General features: G+C 44.7%; 1 protein-coding gene across 3 annotated transcripts in view; it reads left to right on the forward strand.

The window, feature by feature from the left end:
* The first annotated feature begins 729 nt into the window (after window positions 1–729).
* The window catches only part of slc12a5a (solute carrier family 12 member 5a), an 87,717-nt gene continuing 73,591 nt past the window's right edge, over window positions 730–14,855 (forward strand). For all 3 annotated transcript variants that reach the window (XM_049733798.2, XM_049733799.2, XM_049733802.2), the window contains exon 1: window positions 730–940. In XM_049733798.2, the coding sequence (XP_049589755.1) occupies window positions 730–940 (211 nt within the window). The remainder of the gene's footprint in view (window positions 941–14,855) is intronic.

Consider the following 14,855-nt stretch of genomic DNA (forward strand, 5'->3'; position numbering starts at 1 on the left):
GCCAACATTCCACCAGACTCCTGTGACGTCAAGTGCGACTGACAAATGCGAGATGTGGATTAGTGGCGCCCCCTAGTGTTACAAGTACAATAAAAAAAAGCGTGTTACGGGAATTTTATCTGCAAAATTTGCAAATCTGAAAGCCCGAACAAAAAAATGTAAAGGAAAAACATATACATAAATATGTCAGGGACTGAAAAAAACTACAGTAAAATATCTCTAATTCTGTATTTAGTTTCTGCATCGTTTACCCCATAGTAAAGTGTCCCTAATGAAGTGTCAGCTTTACGCGCTGGCTGGCTGACTGACGTGGTTGCTTAGCAACGCCGACTTGAGCGACGTTGAGTGTTATTCAGAACGTATTCCAAATGCTCCTATAGCCATGAAATAGCGTGATCACATCATATAGCGTGCTGTCACGTGTGTTGCAATCACATCGTTTATAAAGAGCGTCTCAACGTGTATTTGTGGTTCACATTTGGTTCGGCGTTAGGACCCGGTTCCCCTCCATCCAGCCAGCCAACCAGTCAGCCAGCAGACACCGGTTGATGACTCGGCCCACTGTGCATCTTCTCACCTGACAAGGACCGAACCTTCTGCCGGGTGGATCAGCCGAGCCGAGCCGAGCCGAGGCGAGGCGAGCGAGAAGCGCTTTGCTCGGAATAAAATAAAATAAACAAACAAAATCCCTCCCTCGGGTTCCCCGATCCCAGCGTCTTCTTCTCAGCCATGAGCCAGAGGTTCACCGTCTCCAAGAGCGACGATGTCAGACTCCCCGTGGACATCCAGGGGGAAGTCAACCTTCTCTTCGAGGGCGACAAGTGTTCGAGCGGAGCCGAGGCTGAAGGCGATGATGCAGCTGTGGCCGAAAGAGCCGAATCGGCGGCGGAGCCGGCGGGGGGGACGGAGGCGTGGACGTCCACGGTGGTGACGATAAAAGGTAGGAAAGACACAGCTACCGGCTACATGCTAGCGCAGATGTGTGACTCCACTGTGGATTGGGCCACAAAAAGGTCACCGTCTGCACGATGAAAGAGGGCATGTTACCTGACAAATTATGCATGATTGCATTCTACTTGTTGTGCATTCTTTACCATGCTTTGTTTTTACTTGCATCATTTGCAAATACGCTTTTATTTACCATGCTTTGTTTTTACTTGCATCATTTGCAAATACGCTTTGGTTGAAAAGAATAAGAATAACAATTACCATTACAATTACTAGTGCTATCATGTGAGTTTAATTCATTCCGTGATCATGCATGTAACCGGAAATCTCAAATCCTTCCCCCCCCCCCCCCCCCCCCTTGAAACGGATAAAAAATAGCCAATATTCTTCAGTGGCCCCACTAATACTCCTTCTGGTGTGCATGTTTTGGCTACTGCAAGTAATAATTCACAGAGATCCATAATGCTTAAAGGTGTCAAATGGAGGTCCAGGAAAGCACTTGCAATCAATCAGCTTGTTTTCCTGCAGGTTGATTAGAAGCACCTATGACTGAAGCCAAACCATGGCAGCTTCAACTTTCTGGATCTGGATTTGCAAGCATAGAACATTTTCACAACTGCAGTGATTCATTAAGCAGCAATATGATTCGTTTTTTTTTCTTTTGCAGATGATAAAGAATATATATACATGAGTATTGCAATATAAGTACTTTACCATTTGTATTTAAATAGCTGTTGTTTAAAGTGTTGTAATGCCTGCAAAGGCCTGATTACTGGATGTCACAATATTATCCTGTGGCGTGTCAGGAGGATTTTTTTTATTACCTCCCTCTATTCTGCACAAAATGAAATATGGTCCAACAGTCGTGAATGTTATGTCAAAAGTGTAGAGTCCACTCAAATGATTTACCACAGTAAAAAAATACTAGTTTGCAACTGTACTGCGGTTAGCAGATAAATAACAGTTCAACTTAGCTTCTTCTAGTTCTTCTCTTCACACGTTTTATTCCTTTCCATTCAGGATAATCTTGCCCAGATATCTGACTTTGATCACAAGGGAGGGATTGTCCAGATTGACATTGTGCATTCTTCCCTGATTTAGTTTCCGTTGATTGGCATGCAGATGTGAGCAAGCCATTCATTGCCATTATCACTCCCTGCCTTTCCAATGCCTTTCACCTTCAAGTGACATCATATAAGTCTTTGCTGGACACGGCGCCACCGATGCGTCGAAAATGGGCCAAGTGCCCTGCTCTTGATAGAATTAGGTGCACTCTGCGTTATATGGTTGGGGGGACACACCGCCTTGATTTGAATTTTTGTTCATCTTTGATACTTAATATCCAAAGGTGAAGGTGCCAAAAGTTCAGTCTCTTGAGACTTTGTTGCAAGTTTCACAAGACAACTTTAGCTCAGTGAGTGCTTCGAAGACTGCATGCAAGGGATGAAATTCTGATCTCTTTGCTTTCAAGTGACAACATGGGAGAGGAGGAAAAAATGCAATACATTTCTTATCATCAGATTGGAATAGCATTCAGAATTGAATTTATGAGCAGAAAGTTGAAGAATTAGCAGACTAAAATACAAGCAATGAATGAGATTTTGCCTCTTGGCAAAAACTACAGGCTGGGCAGGTCTTGTGATTTGTGTCCTTATAAAGTTACAAATGTGATGGCAAGTCAGGACTGAATGCAATAGATTGTGTAGATGTCCAAATGTGTTGGGAAAACAAATGCGGTGACTCCACTTGACTTGCAAGTGCATTTTTATAGAAAGACGACAGGGGACGCTGCTGTTCCTCACTCCATTCAAGGCCGCTGCAGGCAACTGCTGTCAGAATCATGTGAAAAAAAATAGTGAGAGAGGGACAGAGAGAGGGGAGATAGAGGGAGGGGGGGGGGGGGGGGGAGATCAGAAGACCAGTAAATTACACAACCGTCTGCATTGTGTGTGAGTGTGTGTGTGTGTGTGTGTGATGGAAGGTGTGTGTTAAGCATATGGCTGAGCAAACAGTGTGTGTGTGTGTGTGTGTGTGTGTGTGTGTGTGTGTGCGTGTGTGTGCGTGTGCGTGTGCGTGCGTGTCTGTGTGTGTGTGTGTGTAAAAAAGAGACAGTGAGATGAATAATGGGAAAGGGTAGCAGTCGAAGTGGGGGAGTAAATCTCGAAATCCTCGTGTGTGTGTTATGTAACAGTTGATGCTGGGGCTTTATGGGGGAGGTGCGTACTGTATACATGTAGCATGTATTTCCTGCAAATCCTCATCTTGCAGAGGTGGGCTACACCTCAGACAAGCTAAGACGATCCAAAAGCGGGGACGAGGCAGGTCGAACACGTCCTCCATCTTACAAGCCCCTCGCTATCCGTCACAGGTCAGCACGTCCACTTTACTGGCGGACGCCGAGGCTTGTTCCCAACGTCCAAACGTCAAGTCCAGAAGGAATGGCATTATTTGAAGTCAGAGTATGTTGCAAAGGTGGCGTTCTCTGCTGACTTTCAATTCCAACCTAAATGTAGTAGGTGTGTAACGTATCAAATGGTCTTTTAATGGAGATGAACACACCCATTTGTTCCATTAAATTGCATTCATTTATTGCAGGGGTGTTAAACTGTTTTTTGTCGCGGGCCGCATCGTGGTCATAGTTTCCCTCGGAGGGTCATTACGATTGGCGACGTCTTCTATAGGCAGTATAGGCGACAAAACAAACAGATGAGTAACTCGAGACCAGTAAAAACTGTTGAGATATTTTAAAAAGACAAATTGCAAGCAATGTCTCTATTTTTCGATCCGTGACGATGATTTGTAATTTTAGTCATGACACAAAGTCGATGCAGAATTTGTCTTGGCGCGCTACGTAAAATGATGTGGCGGGCCGTGTCTGGCCCCCGGGCCTTGAGTTTGACACCTATGATGTCATATTTCAGCCTCTACGTGTTGCCACGTCAATCTAATCAAATGGCAACAGGTTAATTGCACCTTCTGCCATTGAGCGACAAACGGTTCAACGACGTGTTAACGCTTGTGCCTGTGAGGGGACACGGCTGGCACATGAACATTATTTGTGGTAAATAACTTTTATTCCTGATGAGCTTTCCGAGCGCTTGGGAATCACTGCATTAAAGTCATTGCCACGTCTAGTACAAGTTCATTACTTTGGCCTTTTGACCAGCGGCCGTTTAGGGAGCCTCGCGACAGATGTTCCGAGCCTCTATTGAGCCATGACAGGCGATTTATCTCCCACCTTTGTGTGCCGCTCGGCCGTCTCCCCCCTTTTCCTCTCAGGTCTGCGTGACCTTTCCCTTTATCTCTCGCTGACCAAAAGTGGACGCAGCACCCTTGACAATAAGAGCTTGAAGGAGGTCCTTCAGCCGGCCTCTTTTCTGTCCCGCAGTCATTTATTTGTCGGCTGAGTAAAGTGCCGACGTGACGGCTCTGCCCGCCGGCGCTCGCCATTGAACTCGGGCGTTCCTAAAGTATGAGGCCGTTATAACGGAGTGTGAGGCGGGAGGGAGGGACGCACGCGGCCAGTTGGCCGACTCACTTTGTTAGCCCAAGGCCGCAATCGTCCATGACCAACAGTGAAATACAAAATGAGGACACTTGCAAGGTGCTGCTGTAGGCCACAACTCACACACAAAGTCTCACTCACTAAGGCAGGCCTCTTAAAGGCACACAACAAAAACATTGATTGAGTTACAAGCTGTGTCATGGAACAAATGAAGAATGATTCTTTGTTTTTCTAAGATCCGTAAACATTTTGCCGATCTTTACCGTGATTTTTTTTTTTTACATTCCAAAACATAGATAATGACGTTAAAACCCCCCACTCAGAAATTGCATTTTCTTTTTGCAGATTATTTGTTAAACATATGCTAAATGACAAAGTACTGTCATCAGCCAAATTTTCTGCCTTCAATTCCTCTCTATTATTGTGAGCATAAAACCGTTTTTCCATCCTATACATTTTGGAATCAATTGGCCCATTAATTGGGTCTCGGACTTTTATCCTGTTAAATATCTGAATTGGCATTGGTTTAAAAAAATAAAAAATCCACATTGCAGCTTTTACTAAGTGACGTAAATGTGAGATGTGTTGATTTCAATCCACCTTCTTCTGCGTTCCCAAATGTCAACATGCGGATTGATGGCACTGCCGTCTTTTCCTCCCCTGCACGAAGCTTTTCTTTCTATCTTTTGTGTCCCTCCTCCTCCTCCTCCTCCTCCTCTCCCCTTTTCTCTGTGTTTTACCCGGTCGTCTGTAATGTTCCTTGCCGTCTCGTCTCGCTTACCCACCTACCCATCCATCCAGCCAGCCAGCCAGCCAGCTAGCTAGCTATCCACCCACCCACCCCCTCACTCCTTTCAACCTCGCTCCCCTTGGTTTTGGTGCATTGCAGTGGCTCCATCGCCACGTTGGAAGACACACCAGCCAGCCAGCCAGCCAGCCAGCCAAGCAGCCAGCCAGCCAGCCAGCCTCACCGAATGAGGTCTCCCCTTCTCCCTCGGTATCACTTACTCTCTCATGAGCTTGCTTACTCTCTCGGCCGCTTATTTTAGACCCCAATTTTTCTCGTCTGGCTCTCTCTCGAGGCTTATCGGGAGCCAGAGACAAAGCCGTGAGAATGAGCCCGACCGTCGCCGTGACCATTTCCATTTCAAATAAAACTGCTCCCAATTGGGTAAGGGCTACAAAAGGCGCAGAGATGCAATCCCTGGCAGGCAACTGTCCTAGATTTCGTCATAGTCGTCCGTCGTACCGCCATGGATCCTGCGGGTCAGCGTTGATTCAACGTATTTGACGAAGGGTTCCTGTATTCTCAGCTGGACCGCACGCGCATTTCAGGATCACACCGTGTTCCTATTGGGGCTCTTGTCCTAATTTGCCAGAGATCAAAAAGCAACGGGGGCTAGTAAGACAAAAGGAGGTCACAAACACCTGCTGATGCTGCAGCATGGTGCCACACTTCTTTGCATACAGCGCGGCTCCTCAATTAAAACCATCCGAATGGGTGATTTCGCAACACAGGGAGCCAAACCTAAAATGCAAAGAAATACGTGGCTAACAATCTCAACCTTGTTAAAATAATGTCAATAATACAGGAGGTCTGGATTCATGTCGAAAAGTAAATTGAAAAATCCACTCTCAGCATACACATCAATCTTTCAGGTTGTATTTACTCATTTAAGAGCAATTGATGTCCCTAATGGTCAATGTTCCAGCTCTTATGCAATTGAAGCTGTCAGATATTATGCATTCCACGGCTTAATGATTTGCCACCGCCGAGTTCTCATTTAAACGTCTGCCCTTTTAATCTTTACCTTCCCCACCGACTTTGTCAAGGGTGATGACGTGGCTGTCGCTCTCTAAGTGCCTTTTGTGTTTGAGCCAAAGTTTAATATCTACATGAGAAGCCGCCAGAAGTACAGTGCATCAAATTCACACTAATGGCACAGCTGGGCCATCACGTTGGAGTATGGAGACCTTTCAGACGCTCTAATTCCATGTCGTGTACTGTTCCTGCCCACTAATCCAAATTTTGCACTGTATCCTGAAACCAGATTATTAGATGATGTCAAGGCAACTTTCCGCTGTGATGTATTACATAGCAAAGGTGCATAGCAATGATGTGAGTCTCAAGCGAAATCCTAAATTGGGTTTTACTGTACACCTTGTGCTCCGTTGCAGCATATTCACATTTTAATCACTGACAATTTCCGTTTTAGTGCTCCCAAACAAGGTAACGATTTTTCCAAGTGGCTCTGTGAGGGCTATGCATCATACCATAGACACTAACGAGAGAGAAAAAAAAAAAAAAAAAAAAAAAAAACATCTCAACAAATGCAGAATTTCAAACGTAAACATGCAACACTTTTCACGTCACGCAGTCTTAGTTGAGTCTCAAAATACCAAGCTTGTCTAATAGTTTTAGCCACGCAAGTACCAAGTTGTAAAAAGTTTGACTTGAATCAAGTCATGTGACTCTGTAAAGTCTATTGTCAAATTTCACACGCCATTGAGTGATTCCCTTACACACGGGCTGATGAGGACTTGACATATCAGTAGGCGGAATAAAATGCCTTGCTTTTTCTTTCAATTGTGGCCATCCTTTGAAAATAAAGTCATCTTGGTACGAGTGGGGCTGTACAATTAATCCATTTCAAAAAGAAAGCCTTCATAATAACATCTTTGGTTGCCACGGCAATTTTTCATCATTTGCTGGCCTATCATATTCAAGGACACTTCAATATGAAGTGTGATGTAATGACAGCCAATTAAATGGTTGGACTTTTTTTTTGAATCAATCCTCTGTTTATGTCCTTTGTCCCTTTGCTACCTTTTAACCACTGTACGTATTTGAAACATCAGTTAGAAGAGTAGCCACAGATTGGAAACGATCTGCTGTTAGTCCTATTCAATGTGAAAATGACATCATGTCTGCAACATGAACTCATTATGGAGACATTTATCAATTGACCTGCTGTGTTTTGCTAGCTACCCCCCTCCCCCCCTTCTCAAAACACGGCACAATTATTGGGAGCCAACACCTCAATTTGCGAAAAGCTAAAGCCGAGCGAGCCTATTTAGAATTCCTTGCATGGCTTACGTAACGCTTTGTCTTTCATGCTTTATTAATGACAGGGATTGCATGATGATGATGACGGGCTTGTGTGTAAATGTGCGTGCACGTCAGTGAACGCAATTATGTCATATCTGTGCATGCCTCGAGTTGGCATCTGGTGTGTTACCCGTGCATTGTCGCAGTCCACCGCAAAAGGTCAGCGTCGGTCTTTCCGGGTGATCTTTAAAAGGACCTGTCAAGAGTTTGCACGGATTAGCCGCATTAGCGCCATGACACGTTATGTTCACGAACTGAACTCTCGCAGACACGTTTTTTTTTGGGCACTCGGCCGGGTGACAAAATACTGCAGGGTTGCTGGCGCTGTTTCTACATTGTGTTATCCATTTTCTGTCTGAGATGATTGAGGCCGCAATTACGATCGTCATCTGTCATTTTATGGAGTACGTTCATTTGCAATCAAGATTGGCATTAGATAGAATATGAATAATGGCTGCCGAACGTTCTCAAATTTGAAGCCGGTTTATCTGAGCCACGTGACATTTGGTAGAATTGTCTATCACGAGTCCATTCACCAAAAAGTCTGACGCTGTACCATTTTGGTTTGAAGCAGCTAGCAAGTGTGTCATCTTTTTGGAATATAAATAATGTTGTGTTAATGTGCAAAGTGCATTTCAGAGTCCATGACTAAAACCGAGGAGCAAATTGAAAATGAAATGCACCATCAGAGCAAAAGAAAATCAAACTATTTTACTCCTACCCCTGGCTGCATTTATAGCATCAACATCTAAATTGCATTTTGTCTAAAACACAAAGGGCACATTTTGACATACAACTATTTGTACTACTTACTTTCCAACGTATGAGCCTGTCGAATTGAACGTAAAGCTAATATTCTTATGTCTGAACGGCGGCAAGCAGAGAAAAATGTCCATGGTAACTTCATCTTGAAAAAAACAATCATAGGTGAGGAGAGGGACAGAGAGGCGTATCCTTCAGCGTTAGTCTCGCATTGAGTGAGTGAAATGCGTCTGGGCTGTTTGAGCGCACTGCTAATTGAATCAGACCCGACCAATTACGGCCTCGGCGCTGCTCTCCGCACAACCACATGTGCTTGTGAGTATTTACCGCCGTGCCCGTTGCCGCATCAATACTGCGGCTTGGCTTGTGCTCCAGGGCTCCGTGGGGAGGAATGGTGTTACTATCCAACGGGGTCTTCCCTAAACCCTCGGGGGCCGGCCAACGCTACGAGGGCGAGAATGGACTCCATCCAGATAATTGTTTAAAGTGGATCACATATCATCTCTTCCAGCTCTGGGAAAGAAAGCCAGAGCATGCCACGTCACACTCTTCTATTATTGGACGTGGCAGGATGCCGTGTTGTCAAGGAAACCATCTAATATGGATGCTTCTTTGTGGGATTTCGGCGTTCAGTACACAAAACTATTTCTTTTTAATGTAATCATAAAATAAATACATTTTTCAATGTAATAACATTTTTGTAATAATAATGAAAGAAAACAAAGTTTTTAAATATAATAATAAAATCAAATCATCTATATTTTTAATATAATAATAAAAAAAGACTTTCTTTAATGAATAATTATGAAAGAAAACACTCCTCCCGCGAATGCAATTAGCTGGGCGAAGTCCAGCGGAGTTCCTTCGCTTCTGACTTCTCTGGCCACGCTGATTTGGTTTCTACTCGGCAGGCGAGGGCGACGTGGGAGATCGATGGAGTGATTCATCTCACTACTGTGCTACTCGCTACCTCTGTGCTAGAACGGGAACAACAACGGGCGGCAGCAAAAGCAACCAAAACAGCAGTAGCAGCAGCGGCGGCAGCAGCAGCCGTAGCGGCAGCTCGCCTACTCTCATCCTCTGTGTAGGATCGCTGCTCCGACGTCACGCTCAGCGCAAAACAAAGCAGGGATGTCGTGCCGCTAGTATTACAATTAGGCTTGGAAGTGTAGCTAGTTGAAGCTGCAAGCAGTGGAGAAAATTCATCATCAAACTTTGACTCTAGGAAAAGAAACTTGGAACTGCATGAATAATGCAGCCCACCTCTTCACTTCATATAGTTGTTGTGGTGACTCCTGCACTTGTTTCTACTGAACAAATCAAATTGGATTTTCCAAATAGAAGGTGTTTGAGAAGGTTGCAGTTCATAATCTTGCTGTTTGGGGACCGTTGGTCTCAGGTGTGACCTTCTAGTTTGGCCTTATTTGGGGGAATTCCCCGGAAGAAGTTAGTGAACATGACTGCTACTACAAGCCAAAATGGGCAAACTTTGGTCCAAATGGCCAACCTTTTCTATGGCTCCTTGAGGCTGTTTTGTTTATTACAGAAAGCGTACAATTGTGACCAGATCAAAAGTGCAGGTTGGTGTAATTATGCACAGCAAAAGAATCTGTCATCACTTCCCCCCACCATTGAATTGACTTCTACGACATAGCACCTATAAGATTGACTGATTGCATATTAGGTGTACAACATAGATGCCGTGTTCATCAGCCCATGGCAAAGACAAGTCTGTCCAAGCATTGATTGAAAGAATAATTAAGTGTGCTAATTAGCGCAGTGCTAAATTCTCTCTGGAGGTTGAGTGGTTCCTGACTTGGGTTGTAGCCCTCTCACCTCCCAATCATTTGCTATGTGCCTTTCCCACGTGGCATGTGGTTAAGAGGCTTAGGCATTCGCCAAACAACGCTTTGATATTCTCTGCTGACGTGTGCGCGCCGTGATAGTCATGCTTGTAATCCCGTTGGCTAAATATGCTGAGCTGTGAAAACAGATTAAGTTGTGCCCGTGTTTGTCTTGGCTCCGTATTTCCAGTGGTGAGCTGCGTTGACCCCTGCGCAGTTGTCGCTTGGTCAACTGCAACGCGGTGTCACCATTCCCAGAGGCCTCCATTCCATTTGAGTCTCCATTTTTTCTAGAGGTCTATTCCATTTTTTAGACGATTCGAGTCTTCAAATATTTCGTTTCTTTTCTTTTTGTACAGTGAATCTTATTTGAAAGAGCAGTGATGCACTTTCAATTGTTCTTGTCTAAGTGATGACGTTACGTACTAGTGGGCAAATTGAAATGATTTATTTTCAATATAAAAGTTACAATCCTGTTTTCAGTCAACTGTTGTACAATTAGTTATGTGCTGCTCAAATTAGGCCTTGTAATTGCGCACCTCGGTTCACTGGCTAAAGTCAAGAGGTTGTTTGTAGGATATAGTATTGCGGAACGTTTTATCACGATCCATATTTCTTATGATGGCTAGGAATCGGGCACGAGTTTATTATTCAGCCGTAAATACAAAGCTTCTCGCAGTCTTGGTGCACCGGTCCAAAGAGCCGAAAAAAAGCACAAGCGAGAGTGTCTGTCACATCTCCTGACAGATTTGAGAATCCGTTGACAGTGCAGACACTCGCTATCAAAGTCCACTTTTATTGGAATCTGCAAGAAGCCCGCTGACGGGCAGCAAGGTGTAGCAGAGGAGCAGAAGCGTACTCGCCCGTGGGCAGCGGAGGGAGGAGGGCCGGGCGGTGGGCACCGCAGCCAAGTGGAAAAAAGGCCGCTCTGGTGTGAATAAGTAGAGTGGCCGGCCGGCCGGCCACTCAAAGTATAGTGGAGCCGTCCGTGTTATTTCTTCAATTACACAATGGAAGGAAGTGTAGAGCTTCATATGAAAGAAGCAGGATCCCCTCCCAGTTTGTTTATTTGGACCCTCTTGAGCCTGTTCTGGCCAGGTCCAAGCCCTGCGGTGCCGCCGCTTCTCTGCTGGGCCCGGCGGCGTTCCAGCCTTCCACCGCTCCCTTCCCCTTTATTCCATAAAAGAAGTCAATGTGGCAATTGGTTGCCCTGCCTCGTCCGTGACAATGTCTGTCTTGAAAATGGATTTTATTAAGTGTATTCCAGGCAAAGTCAATTTCTCATTTTCTCTCAGCCATTGTGGGAATAGAAAATTCAACTGGGTTAATGTCTGAAGATCACAGCACGTTTTGCCCGTCAAACTTGGCTTTCTCGGACTTCCAATCCGAGGATGAAAAAATGCTGATGCGGTTGTGGATCGGCCCCATGAGGTTTCATTGAAAGCTGACCATTGCTAATATAGTTAATGAAACGTCCGCTATCATTGAGCAGATTGGATTGACACGGCAATGCAAAGAATCTGAAATCTGATTTAAAAAAAAACTCCCTTAGCTACAGTAAGATTTTTTGGTCGAATCAATCTGGAAGCCGTGCACCCAAGGCAAACACTATGAAATGAGAGACTGTCGGTAACAAATTAATCACGTCAGCTTTTTGCTGAAATGAAATCAATTTGTTGAATGATCAAGCAGCCAAGCACACAAATACAAAATGAACACGTATGGAGCAGATTTTGTTGAAATGCTTTATATAGGTCAGTGCTTCTGATAGCGAGAGAAAGCCCAGCACTGATGAAACACCATGAGAACGGACGGACCAAGCAAGCCAACAATTACGTCATTACAGTGCATCCACTCATATGTACCGTCACACACAGCAAAACCACGCCACGGACAGTTAGAGAAGAAATGAGCTGTAGAGACACAAGCAAGAACAAGAGAGAGAGATCCACAACGCGCTCCATCAGGCAGGAGCTCCGTTGCCATGGTGACCGGCAGCCCTCTGTTGGTATTTGCTTGCTACGCATCTGGGGTCAGCTAATATGGCGCTGGCCAAGCTCGCCATATGCCACCTTCCACCAAATGTGCCACTCTGACGTTCAAGGGAGTCTAGGGAAAAAGGATTTTCGAAAAAACTAATTGAAATAACTGGAAATACTGTTCAGCTGTTACCCCCCCCCCCCCCCCAATTTTTTTTTTTTTTTAAATGGATGTAAATAGCACTCCATAATATTGTACTTCATAAAGGCAGGCATTAATGACACCATGAAAGTGCATCAATTAAACGGCCGTTGTGCTGCTCCTTCTGGTGTGGTCGCCTCAGCCACCAGGGGGCAGAAGACTACAGACAGATAGATTTCTTTTTTGTTCATTGAGACAGCTCAACTCGTCTCTCAGCTCATCAGTATAGCACTAATAATAGTAGTCCTATTGTCTGTCTGTATGTGCTGCGTCACTGTTTGTGAGCAATCCAAGCACCCGTATGAGTATATGTGCCTACTCAAGCAACCAAAAGGTAGACACGTCCTCTTGCGATTGGCCCGGCTACTTTTCATGACGGCTTCCCTTTTCTGCTTTCCACTTGGCTTGATGAATCTGCTAAAAGGCTTCAATGTCACACCCGCATTGTCATTTAAATATTTGAATGCCGGTTTCACTTCCTGGGGAAGGCGAGCGAGCACTTTGGTTCCATTTTTAGCCTCTGCTAGTAGATCTTTTGCTGGATACTGTTTGAACCCTCCCCCTCCCCCTTCGTGAGACTTTTTATGTGTAAACAAATGCGCATCAACACACGCACACATACATAACCATTTGTGTCAAGCTGCTGCATTTAATGACCATAAAGAAAGCAACACGCACCCTGCTTCTCCAATATAATATAGCCCGGTGCACACGCAATCATTTTTTTAATATCTTAACGGTTTCTGAAGATGTGAGAGACCACACATGGCAAGGGGAAAAATATGGTCAGACTGCTTTTCTATTGTGTGTTTTGCTCAAGATGACCAAAAGCAGAATGGGAGGGGGAAAAAAAAATCATTCTTAACAGAGCCGACGCCACAGAATAATTGCTCAAGTCATCTGCTCAAGTCATCTGTTAATTCATCATTGGACCTTTGCTGTCTTTGAGTGTCCCGGTATTTGTACCTTGCTTCATAGTGAATGTCTCCACTGCATGACTGAAAAAAATACAATACAAAAAATACAGCTCCTGAATGACTTTATATAACGATAACTGGCGTCTGAAAAGAAAAAAAAAACCTCCCAGCCATGTCCTAGGCAAAGCCATGGGGAAATACTTGCTGTGCAATACTTTGTCTCCCCTGCGTGAATATTTGATGGAAAGAGCGAACATACTGTACAGTATAGACGACGGGCGGGTGGGTGTCTCTGTGGGTATTGTGGCGATAAAAGCGCCTCATATCCTGCCACTTATGATGCTTTTGAAACATGTTCTTTTTCTCTGCTCTCACATGGCTTCATCTGGAACTTTTAAATATTTACTTTCTCATAAAGATCAACGACCTACTTGTCTGACAATATATTTGTCATTGGCGCATTCCTTGCGGCAGCAGAATTCCAGTCATGAATTTGAATATTACCTAAGAGAAGCAGCCTCTTCACCCGCCGGCTTCTTTGTGTATTATTTATCATTGAGGACTCCTGGCCTGCTTCCCCGGGCTATTTTTACCCAACATCTCCGTCACATTAACTCCGGAGTCCCAATCCCCTGCTGCTCCCAAGCCAACAGCGGCAAGCTTCTCTCCATCTGGATGGTGGATTACATTCTCTGTACCTTTACGTCTGCTCCCTCCCTAACCATCACTGTCTATCTTTCCTTTTATCTCCACTCTTGCTCCTCACCACTGGGCTAAAGCTCCGGCTTTTTGCCCTTGTCCTCCATCCACCGCACGCTTTCTTTCAATCGTTCATATTAGCGGCCCCCGGGGAGGGCTCGGCGCATGAATCCCCAGAGCTCGCGAGGTCTTTGCCCAGCGCGTTTGTATGTTATTCGGCTGGCTGCGCATATCAATAAGCTAGCGGTTCGTTCTTTGCAGTAGCGTTCAGTCACATTGACTAAAGGTTGCAAACGTTGCTTGGTTGGGTCCAAACCACCATGAATCTGATGCCGTCTTGTTAGTGCATATTTATTTATATATTGTCATTTTATTGATTACACCGCATAGTCCATTGAGAACAAATCTCCCATGAGAATAGCGAGCCATGACATGCTGATCTGTCACGCCCTAAATCAAATCTTATTGATTGATGATGTCCCATTGCTGCCATCTAGTTTCCACTACCTACATTTTATTTGATTGCAGATAGTTTTGCCCTCTGAGACCAAAAGTAACCACAGGTGTGTGGTTCGGAATAATATTTGTTAAAAGTAATTGTATTGGAGAGGACTGATTTGTTGTAAAATGTGGTTCCCAAGGCAACAATTGCCTTCTATTCTCCCTTGCATTGTAACAAAACGGAAGCAGGCTGTTCATAGATTGCTTCCGTTTGGGTCCACTCTGCAATTTATTTGTGCACTTTTCCTGCTATGGGAACGGAAGCATGCATTTTCTTCTCATAAAGCTTGACCCCCTTGATCGTTCTTAAGCGCTCTAAACATCAAGTGACTATTCCTGCTGATGGATTCGGGTGAGGGATTGGCGGTAAATTAGCGTCAGTACGCCTG

This window comes from Syngnathus scovelli, chromosome 11 (assembly GCF_024217435.2).
Source record: "Syngnathus scovelli strain Florida chromosome 11, RoL_Ssco_1.2, whole genome shotgun sequence".
Lineage (NCBI taxonomy): Eukaryota > Metazoa > Chordata > Actinopteri > Syngnathiformes > Syngnathidae > Syngnathus > Syngnathus scovelli.